The 15,593-nt window shown below is 50.6% G+C and overlaps 1 protein-coding gene across 5 annotated transcripts in view; it reads left to right on the plus strand.

The window, feature by feature from the left end:
- SYT7 (synaptotagmin 7) overlaps positions 1-15,593 on the plus strand; it is a 105,485-nt gene that overhangs the window by 56,590 nt on the left and 33,302 nt on the right. For 3 of the 5 annotated variants that reach the window (XM_074231329.1, XM_074231330.1, XM_074231328.1), the window contains one exon: positions 3,622-3,753. The exons of 1 other annotated variant lie outside the window; for it this stretch is intronic. In XM_074231329.1, coding sequence (XP_074087430.1) covers positions 3,622-3,753 — 132 coding nt within the window. Of the gene's footprint in view, positions 1-3,621; positions 3,754-4,721; positions 4,947-8,995; positions 9,371-15,593 lie in introns of all 5 variants that reach the window. One more of the 5 variants, XM_074231332.1, reaches the window with a different exon arrangement.

Genomic DNA, 15,593 nt, shown 5'->3' on the forward strand with positions numbered 1-15,593 from the left:
GCTGGTACTGGATCTGATCATTACTAACTTACTTCTGCTCCTGTCTACCCACATCATTTCCCACATGATCTTGTCCTCTATTTACTATAAGTCCCCCCTTTTCCTTCCTTCCCCTCCTTTTTCTCACCTCTCCTTCTTCCCCTCACCCCCTCCATCTTTTCTATCTTCCTTTCTCTCCTCCTTCCCTTCTGCCTCTCCTCTCCCTTCCTCCCCACCAATTTCTTCTCTGCCTCCTACCATCCCTTTCCATCCTTCCCTGGTCCCTTTTCTCCTCCTTCTCACCCCTTCCCTCTCCTTCCATACTCAGGTCTGTCTCCAGGCCTAGACTTCACTGAAGCCAAGGAGGAGCAGGGTGAGGGATGAGAGGAGAGAGGGAGGCCTCAGCACCCCGAGAGGTAACCACAGGTCTTTGAAGCTGTCCTGTGCTCTACTGGGCTGCCTCTCCGAGTCAGGGCTGGAAACTCAAGTATCCATAGCTGGGATACTGACCCAAGAGGCCCTGGGCTTTCCCATGTGGGACTAGCTGGTCTCAGGGGCTCCTGAATACTCTTTTGAAATTACTCCCCAAGATTGCCCAACCCCCTTCCCCCAAAGGAACCTACAGGAGAGCTATGGGCAAGAGTCCCATTTCTAGGATGATCAGAATCCATTTCCCAGGTACCAGGGCTGAAACTGGAAAAGGCTCTCAGTTCTAGGAAGAATGCTTTGTCGTTCATCAATGGGGAAAAGAAAGGCAACTCTGGTCATACTAGACTTGAGTGTGGGTCCCCTGAATCCAGGCATGAAACAGGCAGGCTTTGTCTTGTACCTGTGTGACCTGGATCTCCCTTCTCAGACGTAGAATCCAAAAACAACAAACCCTCTTGGAGGCCTTTGTACTTTGAGCCCCCAGACTCCATCCTCACCCACCCTTTCCAGCAGGCTTTGAAGATCATTCTCTGAGGTGATCTAGTCTCCCTTCCTCAATGCCCCTTTCATGGGGAGTGGGGCCCAAGGTTCAATCCAGGGGGTTCAGGGAGGGGGGAGCAAGTTGTGAGCACCCATGCTGATGAGACTGGGATGGGGCGGGAAGAGTGCAGCAGAAGGGGAGTCATCTCTCCGAGAGGTGACAGGGCTGGGATCTCCCTCAGAGAGGTTCATTTGGGGTAAGATGCCTCATTTGAAAATACACTGGTCTAGATTTTTCCCTTTTCAGGATGGGCTTACTCAGGGTCCTTGAGATTAGGGACTCTGGAAAGTAAGATCCGGGGTCTTCACCATGAGTTCTGTCCTGGTCTGTGGTCAGTGGGGAGCCGGGTCTACGATTCAGGACCATGGACAGTCCCAGACAGTACCTCGAGGGTGGAGGAGGCAGTTGGCTCTAATACGATACAAGACTTGGTGGGGACGCATTTCAATGTGCCATGGTCTGTGTGGGGGGAGGGCAGTGGGGGTGGGGAGATGGGAGTACCCAATCTAGAGGGGCCTTCACTGTGGCCTGCCTCCCTTCCCCAACGTTACCAAGAAAGTACAAGACTCCTCTGTTCTTGCCCAGGAGCTTGTGGTGTAGGATCCTACCCCAAGGGCTGATTCTAGGATTCCCTTCCCTATTCCCCCACCTTCATTGGATCTATGCCCCTTAAATTCTCTCTGCCCTGTCCTACCCCAGATCAAATGGATTTCTCTCCCAAAACCTGAGAGGAAAGAGCTGAGCTTTTGATTCCCCTTTCCTGACCCCTAAAGGGCTTGGGTCCTTGGCAAAAATAAAAAGGAGTGACCATGTTCTGGACTTCTGTGATCGTTGACTTTCAAAGGAGACCCTAGGAGGGTGGAGATGAAGCCCCTTCTCCCTTGTTTCTTATTGTTTGCATCTTTCTCAGAGAAAGTCACATGGAGTAGCAGGGTCCCTGCTTTAGAGATCAGAAAACCTGGGTTCATATCCCAGCTCTGGAGTTGAACAAGGTCTTAAAGGTTTCTCCTGGACCTGAAGTCCTTTGATCCCATGAAGATCCTCTCCAGTCCTGCCTTTTTTGCCTTCATTCCCCCACCCCCAAACAAGGCCTCCTTAAAGAAGGCAACACAGTCATTTGTCCTGGACCCCCTCGGCCCCACTGATCCCTTGTGGGGAGCATGACTACCTGGCCCTAAATCCTGCTCTGACATTCTAGTGCCCCATCTCCCCCTCCTCAAGACTTGGGCTCTTCCCCCTTATAACCCAGTTTTGTTCTTGCCCTTTTCAGTGGAACTTTTTGGTCATGTAGGACCTTAGCCTGAGTGGGGATTGGGGTACCCTCTGCCCCTGCCCTACCTTCAGCTCTTGCTGAGGATGAGAGCTGGGCCCTTCTTGTCCTGTCTCACTATGGTGATCAGTGAAGTACCCTTGAGGTTGGCAGGAGTAATCTGTCAGTATCTGACCCTTGAGGTGGGAATAGGGAGACAAATTCCCTCTGAATCGTCCTCTGACATAAGTATAGTAGGTGCCAGAGTGCTTGACCTTCCTTTGCCTTTCCCAGAAAGCTGCTAGAGGCCCATGCCAAGGCAAAAGGCCTTGGAAGGGGGAGGGGAAGGCTGGCATGGGCCCCTTGGTTCTCAGCCTCCTTGAATTCCAGAACATATTTCCCCCTGGCTGCCAATCCTAAAGAGATAGGGAAGTTACTGGGAACCAGAAGGGGCTTGAGTTCATAGGAAGAGGCAGAAGAGGAACTGGAATCTCCAAAAATAACATTTATTAACTAATATTTATTAAACACCTCCTGTATGCAAAATCCTGAGTATATGAACCAAGAATGAAGGGAATTCCTTCTGGGGAGGATGAGATGGACCCACTTCAGAAGGGATAGAGGGAGGAAGAAGAATTCTCTTCTGGGGGGGGGGGGAGAGGGGGAATCCTTGGGAAGGAGAGAATTGACCAGCTTAAGGTGACAAATGTGCTGGGAGAAGTCGTGGCCTTGAAATCAGAAGGTCTGGGTTCGATGCTGACCCTAACTTAGAACCTGTATGACCTTGCCTGTGTAACTTCCCCCTTCCTCTGTAAAATGAGATGAGTTGAACTAGCTGAATTCTGAGGCTCTGTCAACTCTAACCCCAAGCTCCTGAGACAGTTGTACCCCTTCTCCAGGGAAGGAGAACCCTCTGAGAAGAGGACAGGAGCAGTTTTTTCTAGGGAACTCCCCCCATCCCTCCCCAGTCTGGCAGCCCAAGAGATGACCCTGCTGTCCAGGGTTTTCTGCTCTCTCTCTCTCTCTCTCTCTCTCTCTCTCTCTCTCTCTCTCTCTCTCTCTCTCTCTGTCTCCCACCAGCTTCCAAAGGTGTGGGGCAGCCGCTGCTCGTCTACCGAGCTGCCCACCTGCCCGGCTGCGGCTCTTTGCCCAGCACCTCCCTCCTTTCCATACGCCTGTGTGTTGGCGAGCGTGTCTGATGGTGTGTGAGTGTGGTGTGTATGCAGGTGGGGGCCTTTCTTCCACAGGAGCCCACTCCCTCCCTGGCCCCCCGGCCAGCCCATAGTGCCCTCCATTTCTGGCCCATCTCACACCTCCCGGGGCCACTAGGGACTCGGCTCCTCTTCATTCTTCCCCTAGCAGGACTACGGATTTTTGCTTCTTGTATCTCCCTGTTTTCTTCCCTCTCTCTTTGCCCCTCTAGTGATGTAGACAGAGAATTTTGGAATAACAATGAGAGCACAGTGCAGCAGAAATGGAGCTCCTACCCTCCCAAGGAGTTTATTCTAAACATTTCACCCTACGCCCCTTATGGCGATCCACGACTGTCCCTCAAGTGAGTTTCTTTACCTGATTTGATATGTACTGAGTATATGCGCACTCCTGTCCCCCTGTCCCCCTCCTCCTCCCCTTCTCCTCTTCCTCCCCTTCCCCACCCGCTCCCGTCCACCCCATGGACAGTCTTGCCATGGAGACGAGCAACCCCTCCTGCCTCCTCTCCCTCCACCCTTCTGGCCTCCCCTTGCCTGCCTCCCTCCCTCCCCCAGGGCCAGTTACTTAGGAGAGGCCACTCCATCAGCAGCCCTGACCCCTAGCCCCTCTCCACCCCACCCCTGTGGCCCACCTCTGTCCCTTTCTCCAAAGTCAGGACGGGGTTGCCCGTTTTGGCCTCTCCCTTCTCGGCGTTGTGGCTCTGCCTTTGTTTCTCTTCCTGCTGGTGTGTTGTTGCTGCTGCCGCTGCTGCCGCTGTTGCCGCCGCTGCTGCCGCTCCTGCTGCTGCTGCTGCTGTTGGTTGGTGGTCGGTGGTCAGAGGTCGGTGGTTGGTGGCTGGTGGCGGTGGTGATTGATGGTGAAGCTCTCTCACTAACTTAGCTCTCTCTTTCTCCCTGCCTTGGGGCCTCCTCTCCTGGACAGCCCGCTCCTCCGTCGTTAACCCTTCGTTGTCCTGTGGGATAGAGTTGGAGGCGGCTGCCCTCCCCCCATCCCCGAGGCCCCCCACTGCACCAGGCGGTGAGGAGGGCCCCCCTCCATTGTCGTGGTGCGTTGTTCTCTCCCCCCACCCTCCAAGCCCTCTCTCCTCTCTGCAGGCTCAGTTGACCCATTTGCAGTGCTGATGTCTCTCTCTCTCTCTCTCTCTGTCTCTGTCTCTTGTCTGTCTGTCTCTCTCCTCCTCTCTCTCTGTCTCTCTCTTCCTTTTATCTGTTTTTTGTTTTCCTCCTCCTCCCCCCTCCCCATGTATGGTCTGCTCTCCCCTCCCCCCCGGCACTGCCTGGCACTCCTCCGGCCCGGCCGCCCGGGCTTCAGTGGCACCCTCCTAGCAAGCGCCAAAGTGGCCGCTGCGGCCGGGCTGGCGGTGGAACGGGAAGGCCGGCCAGGGGAGAAGCAGGCGCCACCTCCACCACTGCCCACAGAGGACACCATGAGGAGCAGCGTGTCTGCCCACAGCGAGCCCAGCAATGGCAAGGCGGGGAGAGGCCGTTGGCACACTGTGCAGAGCCATCTCGCCACAGGGAAGCTCAGCCGGTCCAAGTGAGTGAGAGCGTACCGTGGCCGGAGCCAGCCACGCCGGGGTGGATGTGGTGGCCTCAGGGGCACCCGGTGTCGGCCCCCCGTCCTTGGCTCTTGGGTCATTCCATCCTCGGCCCTGGGGCTAGCCCATTGTCGATCACAACTAAGCTCTTCCATCCTTAGCCACCGGACATTCACCCTGTCCCATTTTGCCATCTGGCTGCTGCCCCTTTCTTCCTGTTCCCATCAGACACTGGTCTCTCTCTCTTTTACCAGTTCATCCCATTTCTGGCCTTAGGGCAACCTCATTCCAGACTTTGGGGCTCCCCATTTCAGCCTTTGGCTCATTGTATTTTGGGTATTTGGCCTGTTGGCCATATCCATTGGACCATCCCATCTCTGGTGGCTAGGCTGTCCCATTCTCTGCCATTGTTTGATCCCATATACATTAGCATCCAAGCCTTCCCATATGAGGTCATCCTATTCTTTTCCTCTTGGTGGTTGAAGCATTCCATTTTCTACCATTGAGTTAATTCCATCAGCTTGTCCCCATTCTTGATTGTACCATCATGCTGTCTGCTACCAAAGCTTTTCTGAGCTCAGCAGCTGGGCTGTTCCCCTTGGTTGGTTCATTCTCATCTCAACCATTCCCATTGGCTGTCTCAGTCTTGGTCAGTGAGCTGTCCTTGTGTTCATCCGGAATTATTCTGGTCTTGGTGGTTGGGTTGCTCTGGTCTCAGCTTTCCCTTTATTGGCATTCCAACTCCCCCAGGCCCCACCTAAGTGGCAATCCTGATATCACTCAAAGAAGAGTCATCCTCTTCTTGGCTATTGACCTCTCATGGTGGCCAGAGAGGCTGTCCCCTTCTCAGCATTAGGGACAGCCTCACTCCCTGGTGGCTGAGACAGCCTCACTTTCAACAGATGGGACCCTCCCATCCTCTGCAATTGGACTGTTCCCATTCAGAGCAGTTGAGCATATCATTCTCAGCTGTTAGGATGGAAGTTTCACTTTCAACTCTTGGAATGGCCTCATTCTTAGCAGGTGGAAAAGCCTCACTCTCAGTAGATGGAAATAGCTCTCTCCCCAGTTCTTACAGTTGGTCTGCCCCTTTCTCAGCCCTCTGCCCATCCTAGAGTCCCCAAAACAGCAGTGGGGGGCACCTCACTCTCCTGAGATGGTCTGCTCCACCACCCAAAGTTATCCACTACCTTTGTTCCCTCTCAGACAAAGGACTGACTAAGCCTCCAGTGAGTTTGCTCATTGGCTTAATTGGTGTCTCCCTCTAGACGAGCCAAGAGGAAACCAAAGCCTCCATCCATCCCCTGCCCTCTCAAAGTCAGGCAACCCAAGTTACTGACTAGCCCCAGCCCAGCTCTCTGGGAGATCAACTTGGGCCTGGCGATTTGCAATTTCCCCACTCGGGCCTGGACGCTCTCCACTGGCTCGAGGCCTAGAAGTACCAATTTTAGTCTCCTGTGACTGAGAGGTTGTAAATTGGACTAATTTAGAATGTGATAGGAAATCCAAAATGAGGTCAGTGAGGAGGAAGAGGAGGAGGAGGAGGAGGAGGAAGCTGTAGTGTCAAGCCTCTGACTCTGTCCTGCCCCAGGGAACTGCCGGGCCTACCTGACCAGGCTCTGTGCCTTTTATTGCCACTGGCTGGAGAGCTGAGTGCCAGATCCAAGCTGGCTCCAGCCTGTTGCTGACAACCCATGGGTCCCCGAGGGCAGTGGGCTCTCTGCTGAGACTGTGTTTTGCTTTCTTCTCTCTCATTCTCTCTCTCTTTTCTTTTGTTCTTGTTCTCTCTCTCTCTCTCTCTCTCTCTCTCTCTCTCTCTCTCTCTCTCTATCTATCTCTTTCTCTTGCCCAGAGGGGCAGCTTAACCATTGCCTTCCAGCATTAGTAGATGGCCAAGGTTAGGGGTGGAGGGGGGACGGTGGAGCCATGGCAGCTGGTTGATGAATGGGGATCCCTTAGGACCTTTGGTGGAGAGGGCTTCCCTTGAGCAGGTTTGTGGTCCATGGGTTACCTCTGGCTCCCAGGGAGCCTGGGCATAGTAAAACTGAAGAAAAGACTGAGGGACCAAAGGTAGGACTCCAAAACTTCCAGGAAAGACCCTTATCCTCAAGGTGATCAGGAAGTAGGAGACTGTTCTCATGGAAACCCATGACATGGCATGGAAGAACTGGGAGGATCCATGGGATGTCAGAACCAGAAGGTCCTTAGAATATCAGGAAAGAACCATAGAACCTGAAAAGAGCTGAAAAGGAGGCCAGAAAGTCAGAGCTGGAAGGGATGTAGAGAACATAGAAGGGGAGAACTGGGAAGAACTTTAGAACATAGGTCAGAGTTGGAAGAGTCTCTCAAATACAACTTTCTAGGGGATGTACTAGAGCTGCACGGAACCCTCGAGGCTACCTAGTCCAATCCCTTCAATCAAAGAGGTAGAAACAGATGCAGGGACATGAAGGCCATTGCCTCTTGTCTCTCAATTGTCTAACCAGGCAAAGGGGGGGGACCTCTTCAGGGCCCCAGCAAGTATCTAGAGATCCAGGGAAGCCATCCTTCCCCCTCCAGGAAGTACAACCCCCCTCTTCTGGGTCCCCCACACCCTAAGATGAATGGTAGGCCCAAGTTACTTCCTCACCTAGACTTCCTCACTCTGTGTTCTTACAGGAGCTCTTTGTGTAGTCTTGTGGAGCTGGTTGAATTCAGTGCCTCCAATATGGACGAGAGTGGGCAGGGGAATCCTTGCAAGGACCAGGACCAAGTGACCTCACTTCGATAATGAGGATGATCCCCCTCCTACCTCATAGCTAAAAAGTTTGTAGTGAGGAAAGCTTTTGCTTTTTTGTTTGTTTTTTAATAACCTAAGATGCTGGAGAGCATAGAATTTATGGAATCATGGAAATAACACCAGATTTGGGATGAATGGACACGACCGGGCAAGTCATTTCCCCTTGATAAACTTCAGTGTCTTTGTCTGTACACTGGGACAGCTGAATGAAATGATCTCTCCAAGGCCTCCTGAATCTCTGACACGGTTCAAACCCTAGGCTGAGAATCACAGGTTCCTAGGTTTAAATCTTGTACCCAGGCCTGGGGCTGTCCCTCTCTAAAGTGGGAGATTGTTGTAGTTGACCTCTAGGGTCCTTTCTAGAACTAAGTTCAATTCTTTGGCCTCTTCCCTTCCTTAAAAGTGAGGGGAAATGGGTGGGTTTCTGAGGTGTCTTAGTGAGTGACTAGCCCCCACAGGGCAGCGAGGTACTGCCTCACCCTTCTGGCCAGCCACCAATCTTAGGAAAGCTGGCTTCTGAGATCTAAAGTAGAAGGGCAGTCGCAGAGCTCTGACTGGGCCTGAACCCAGAATAACCCACGGCTCTAGTATATTCAGCCCAGGCCCTGGGATGGAAGCTACCCTCTAAAGGAGGCTGGGTCACCCAGTGGAAAAGAAATTATCTCCAAAGAGTCAAATCCCACTTCTGTCCCTGACTACCTGTGTTAGTTATCTTGAGAAAACTGTGGGGCCTCGGTTTTCTCTTTATTTAAAATAAGCAGGTTGGGCCAGATGGTTATCAAAGGTCCCTTCCTGTAGCGATCCCACCCACAGTTGAGTCTTGGCTGTCCAGATGTCTCAGGGAATGGCCGAGGTCACCCACTTCCCCTACACACTACTGGTAAAGCCTCTTAGGCAGCAGAAAGGCATCCCAGAGGACTCACCTTCACCACACAGCTGCCATGGCATCCCCATTAGCCAAGAAAGGAGGTGGGGCCAGGCAGCAGCTGGTGCCCAGAGAAGCTGGAGCAGGGGCTAGGAAGGGGGCCAGCCTGGGGTGAGGGATGGGAGCCAAGGAGGGGTGGGGGTGGCCTTGGAGGGGCAGCTTTGCAGCGGCTGGCCAGCGTGACAGTGATCTGGGCTGGAGGCCCCCAGAGGTCCAGCGGAGCCCGCCCTGCCCTGGGGCCTCCTGGTCGGTGACCCTCGCCTTTTTCTCCTCCACTTTGATCCCTTCATCTGCTTCTCCTTTCTCTCCTCTCCTCCTCCTCCTCTACCGCTGCCGGCCCCAAGTTTCGAGGACTCCACCTTGTCCACGGCCACTACCCTAGAGTATATCCCCAGCTCGGCGGGGGACCCGAAATGCCAGCGACCCCGCACCCTGCTTCGGCAGCAGAGCCTCCAGCAGCCACTGAGTCAGCACCAGAGGGGCCGGCAGCCCAGCCAGCCCACCACCAGCCAGAGCTTGGGGCAGCTCCAGGCCCACACGAGCTCGGCCCCGGCTGCCACCAACCCCCGAGCTCAGGGCCGGGGCCAGGCCCGCCAGGGTGCTGTGGCTGGCTCCAAGTATCGGGCAGCAGCTGGGGGCCGCAGCCGCTCCAACCCAGGCAGCTGGGACCACGTGGTGGGGCAGATTCGAAACCGAGGCTTGGACATGAAGTCCTTCCTGTAAGTCCTTCTCATGGCCTGTGTCCGTCCCCCCAAATCTCCCCTCCTCCCACTTCCCATCCATCTTCCTTCCCAGATCCCATGGGCTTGAACCAGCTTCCCTCTCCTTCTCCTGATCTCTTCCTCTCCTCTCCAGTCCCTCACCTGGATTCAGCTGTAATTTCTACCCTCTGGTTTAGAGGGATCTAGCTCTCAAGCCCTAGGGGGGGGCATTTTCTTCAGTGGAAGGGTTTTGACTGCCCTGCCCTGCCCTGCTTTCTCTCCACCAGATGGCCCCAGGCCCCCTCCACCATTCCAAGATCCCCAGGAGAGGATCCTGAAGAATCCTACCTAAGACCCCAGAAATTAGACCTCCCCCCTTCCTCCTGTCCTCTCCTGATCTCTGCCCTCTCTGTCTCCTCCTGCCTTCTCTTGGCCACTGCTGTGACCTTCCTTCTTGCCCCAACCCAGCCCCAAGGTTCCTTTTCTCTTCATCCCTTTCTACCTCCTCAGGATTCCCTTTCTTCCCTCTTCCCAACCTACTTCTTTCTCAACCTTCCCCAAACTCAACCAACTGTGCCCCGTCACATTCCGTCCCAATTCAGCCACCCTCCCTCCTCCTGTTCCTCCTCTCTAGCATTGCCTGTCCCTTTCCCTGTCCTTTAGATCCTTTTCTCTCCCTCTCCCCCACCCTTTCCTGTTCCCCTGAGACTCGCCTACCTGGTCAACTCTTAAGCAAGGTCTCCCTCACTCCTTTCCTTCGGGAAAATCAGTATGGCTCCAAAATCTAGAATACTCTTTTTTCCAAGAGAGCCCAAGTCCTTAAAGAGTAGAACTTGGGAGAGTAATGGCTGTCTGACCACACACTGCCCCAATTCTAAGCCTCTGGGCCTCCTCCGGTCTCCCTCTAGTCTTCTCTGCAGGCATGTCCCCCACAGCCCCACGCCAGGTAAGAGGTTCCTTGGATATCCTGAGCTCAGTGTGGAGGGATAGATGCCTGCAGTGCACCCCACCCCTCCACCCCGCTTCCCATTCCAACTTGCTGACTTTCTCTGCCGTGGTAGAAGCATCCTTTCTCCTTTTTTCTCATTCTGGGGAGATAGTACAAGAGAAGTCAATCCAGGCAAGGAGAAGGGACAGCCTCACTCAAGTGACCACTTCAGTGATCAAGAGAACCTAATTCCTGGGGAGAATATAGGCAGCCCCAAGCTTCCTGACTACCACCTCCTTGTGGGCCACTGAGATCATCTTCCCATGGCAAAGGAAGAGAACAGTGGCTTGTTCCAGCTTCCTGGGAAGGGGAGAATCAGATACAAGGCCTTGGTGCCCAGAGAAGGGGTCCCCTCCCTCAGAAAAGGACACCAACATATGTATGTGGAGTGATCTTGCCTCAGAGGCCTCCCACCATCTGTTCTCCATACCCAGAAGCCAGGGTGGATATTTGTTCAGTTTCCCAAGAGGCTGAGTTCAAACATTTGGTTCACTGTCTTGCACCAAGCTGCTCACAAAGAAAGGAATGGCATCACCCCAAGATCCTCCAAGGGTACTAATGAATCCAAGCTGCCCCGTCCTTGAACAGAGACAAGATACCCAATCAGACAAGGTCTAAAGAGAGCTCCAACAGAACCTGCTGATGCCCAAGGAGAAGATTTGGGGGGCAGATGATATGGAATATCAAACATAGGGGTCCATCCCAGTTTGGAGGTTCCCTGGATTAGGTTCCCTGGGGACCTCACCTCCAACTTTTCTGATTATTCTATCAACATCCCTACTCCTGCCCTGAAACTGGGAAGCAGGCCAGTAGAATCATAGGATAAAGAGAAGTGCCAACTTATTCCATTCAGAAAATATTTATTAAGTGCCTATTGTGTACCTGGAGCTAGGAATACTAATACAAAAAGTAAACAGTGCCTGCCATTAGAGAATTTCAAGAGGCTCCCACATCATGCTCCAATTCTTAGTTGCCCTTCTGCCAAAGCCCTGGACATTTAGACATTCTCTCCTACAACTCCCAAATATCGCAGTCTTACTGGGTGCATCTTGCTCCCCCTCCACAAGTCCTGGCATTGATACCTAATGGGCTTGCCTTCCATAGAGTTCATTTGAAGAATATGTTGAAAATTCTGATGGTCAAAGCAGATTTGAAAGTCCTGCCAGGGCAGGGCAGGACAAGACCTCTTAAATTTGCCCCTTTCTAGGATGTAATGATTCTGAGCCATAAACCCACTTACTTTCCATCCATGTGCCCACCATGCTTCAGTTTCCCTTATTTGACACTAGAAACACCCAGAGCCTGTGAATTCACATTGTCTTAAAAATGTCCCTCCTCTACCTCTCATCTCACCCTAAAGCCAAGTCCACCATGACCACCACCACTCCTTGGCAAACTCCCCAACACTCATCCTCCAACTACCAGTCAATCCCTCAAACCAAGTTATATCTAACATGCCCATGTCCCAGCTCAGATGCTTTGAAGGTTCCATAATCTCACCCATGCAGAGTTGATTCCATTCACCAATGAAGTTTACGACTCCCTCTGGTTTCTTTTATGCTAAATTTCATCTGTGCTCCAAAGCTAAACTGTAAGCTTCTGAATCTCCTCCAGCTTCAGGATCAGTCCACCAGGAAATCTGCATCGAGGATCTGTTGTGTGGCCTCACTCCCCACTTCACTGCTATCCTCGCCATCCCACAGCTCTTTCTTTCCTCCCCTTCCCTACCTTACCCCTCAGCATATCATGGCAAAAAGCCCTCACTTGGAACAAAAGGCCAGGGTTTCAGGTTCAGCATTGTCTCTTATTAGCTTTGGAATTGTGAATAAGAACCTTCCCTCTCTGAACCCCGTCTGTAAAATGAGGATATAGGCCTTGGACATGGTGCCTCCCAGCATCCTTGGGCTGGAAGGGTTTTGTGGGCTCTAGAGCACTAAAGAATTAGAAATGGTTCTTATTTTGGTATTGATAATGCTGTCCAGTCATCAAGCCTTCCCAGACCCAATGATTCTCCATGCCTAACCTTCAGAGGCATCGTGGTTTGAGGATGGAGGGACAGTTGGAAACAAAAGACCTGGGATCTAATCGTAGCTCTTAATCTGGACCTCAGTTTCTTCATTTGTAAAATGAGAGGGTCAGAGAAGATGAATCTCAGCTCTAAACCCATGGTAGGGACCTTCATACTTATTCTCCCAGGTTTATTGTGAGCACCAAACAAGATCATATAGGCAAAACCAGTTTTCAAACCTTAAAAATCTAATGCCAGTTATCACTATTAACATTATTGTCGTAAATGGCAGAAATAGTGGACTTGGAATCAAGACATCTGAGACTGATGTCTTGCTGACTGTGTGATCATTGGCAAATCACATTGATGGTCTGAACCACAGTTTCTTCATTAGATACATAAAATGTGTCTAATGGTTGTACCTGCTGCTGTCATGAAACTGTTATAACCTTCAAGATAAGTATAGAGATTTGAGTGACTATTATCATTATGACCTGTTTCAGAGGCTCATTAATTTGACCAAAGATTAAGAAAGTGAGATGTTCATGGACCACTGAGAGCCAATAAACCCATGGATTGGCTGCATTAAGAAACTACTGTTTTCCTGTGATTATGTCAGGTAATGGAAATACAAAGATAAATGAAATTCCCTGCCCTTGAGAAGCTTACAATCTAGAGAGGGGATGAGCTATTTCAGCTCTGAAGTCCCACCTATGGTTTGTCTATCTCTTCCCCGCACCTTTCCCCTTCCATGGGGAGAATGGTGGGTCATTACTCTAGCAAAATAGTGGGACCAGTGTCCTCCAACATGGACACTTTCCATTCATTCAAGAAATGTTTATTATATATTTGCTATTTGTCCTGAATGTTATAAGAGATACCAAGTTTTCATTAGAAATAGTTCCTGCCAGGGCGGCTAGGTGGTGCAGTGGATAAAGCACCGGCCCTGGAGTCAGAAGTACCTGGGTTCAAATCCGGTCTCAGACACTTTATAATTACCTAACTGTGTGGCCTTGGGCAAGCCACTTAACCCCGTTTGCCTTGCAAAAAAAAACCCCTAAAAAACAAAAGAAATAGTTCCTGCCCAACCTCAGGTAGAACATAGAAAAAAAAAGTAGAAAAAGTAAGTAAAATAAGTAGAAAAGTAAGTAGAAACAACCCCCCCGTAGATGTTGGTAACATTCCTCAACAAGGACAAGCCAAGTGTAACGTCCAATGTCAAACTTTTCCCTTCTCCTCCCTCAGTTCTGGCAAAAAAAGAAGGAATTTCAATCACAATATTCTGACTCCTGAAGGTTGTAGCATTTAGGCCTGTGGAAGGTTAATGCTTATGGAGAAGAGCCATTTGGAGTTCACGGAGGGCCAAGAGAGCATCAGAAAATGCATTAACTGGGGGGAGAAACATGGTGTTGTTTTGTATCTGGAAGCCAGATGGAATTCTACCAAGTGGAAAAGGGCAGAGAACAAAGGGGAGGAGATTTCAGGGCAGGCATGAGTGTGGGGAGAATGTAATTTCCCCAAAGTTAGTGAAAATGTCAGCTAAGTTGGCTGTCCCTCTCTACTGGGCAGTGATGATACGTTTCTCCCCCTTGGATGGTATCCATCTCTATTTCTGTCCAAGCCAACTGGGGCTTGATCCCCGCCCCTCTCCATTGCCATACCCTTTGCCCCTGAAACTATTGTTGGCTTCCATCTCCACCTCATCTGGCCCCTTTCAGATCTTTTTCATCACCTCCTCTAAGAAATAAGATTTTTTTTAAAAAAAAAGAATAATGTTTTTATTTTTAATTATTCTTTGTTTAAAATTTTTTATATTTTATTTTCCCCAATTTCATATAAAAACAATTTTAACCTTTAAAAAACATTTGTTTCAAATTTTCTCCCTCCATCCCTCCTCCTTAAGAAATAAATATTATTATTATCATTGTCCCATGAAGACTACATTCTATAAATTCAGAGTATGTCAATGATCTCATTTTGGGGCTAGTGATTCACATGTCTTTAGGACAAGGGATCTTGACATTTAATCTGCCGTTGACCTTTCGGGCAGTGCGGAGAAAGCTTCTCATGATCATGTTTTAAAGTGCATAAAACAAAATACATGATATCAGAGGAACTCAAAGATATTGAAATTAGCCTAGCACCAGGCAAACAGTAATTCTTAGTAAATGCTTGTCAACTTGGAAATATTGTTAACAAATTTTTTTTTAAGTTCACAGAATCTCAGGTCAAGTTAAAAAAACCCTACCCTGGTGCTCACAAAATCACTTTGAGATATGATGTCCAGGTGACTTTTCTCCCCATTTTATGGACAAGAAACCAGTTCATGTCCATGGTCCACAATGCTGGAGCTGGAATTTGAACCTAGGTCTTCTGGCCCCGGGTCCAGTGCCCCCTTTACTACACTGTTCTCCCTTTTGTAGCACGTTCTCATATTCACCAGATACGCCTTCTGAGAAATCTCCATTTCTTCTTTTGCACATTCCTCTTAGACTCCCATCATCTCTTGCCTTCTCAGAAGGCCCCTCAAGATTGAGTCAATTCTTAGGCTATTAGACCAGAGAGGGAAGAGCTCACTGACCACTGCTGCTAGCTTTCCCCTAGGACCGACATCTGGTCAGGCTTCTAGATGCCTCGTCTTCATTTATGAGCTCTCCCTTCTTCCAATAGCTTTGTATCTCCTCCCTAGTTTTGTTCCTTCCTTCCACCGACTGTCTTCCTCAAAACTATCCTTGCCCTCTGCATCATCCATGACGCCAGGCCATCCTCTTGTCTAGACTGTTGTACTTTTAGAACTTCCTGATCCAAGCTCTGGTTTCCCTACTGTACTCCATCCATCACAACCTTTGCCTTCTCCGACTCTTTTCCTTCACATTCCAAGACCTTCTTGGACCATGTTTTAGGGAAAGGTCCTTGGATTAGTATTAAGCTACTCCCCACTCCCCTAAAATTCTTCAACTTGGCTCCCTCTCAGAGAGAAGGCTTTGAATGGCATCTTGCTAGAAGAGATTTCCCATCTGCTTTGGAGGGGCCCCATGACCAACTGGAGAGCTCAAAGATCTAACACAAATTGCATTTGTATGATCTTGATCCAGAGAAGCGCCTTAGCTAAGAGGTTCTTATCTCTCTGGGGCCAGAAAAAGAGGAAAAAGAGAAGGCATCAATTGATGCAAAGTCTTTCCTTGCATCCAATCCAAGCAACTTGAAGATGGCTCAGAAAGGCAGCCCTCCTTCATATCCCAGTG

This window comes from Macrotis lagotis, chromosome 3 (assembly GCF_037893015.1).
Source record: "Macrotis lagotis isolate mMagLag1 chromosome 3, bilby.v1.9.chrom.fasta, whole genome shotgun sequence".
NCBI classification, from domain to species: domain Eukaryota; kingdom Metazoa; phylum Chordata; class Mammalia; order Peramelemorphia; family Peramelidae; genus Macrotis; species Macrotis lagotis.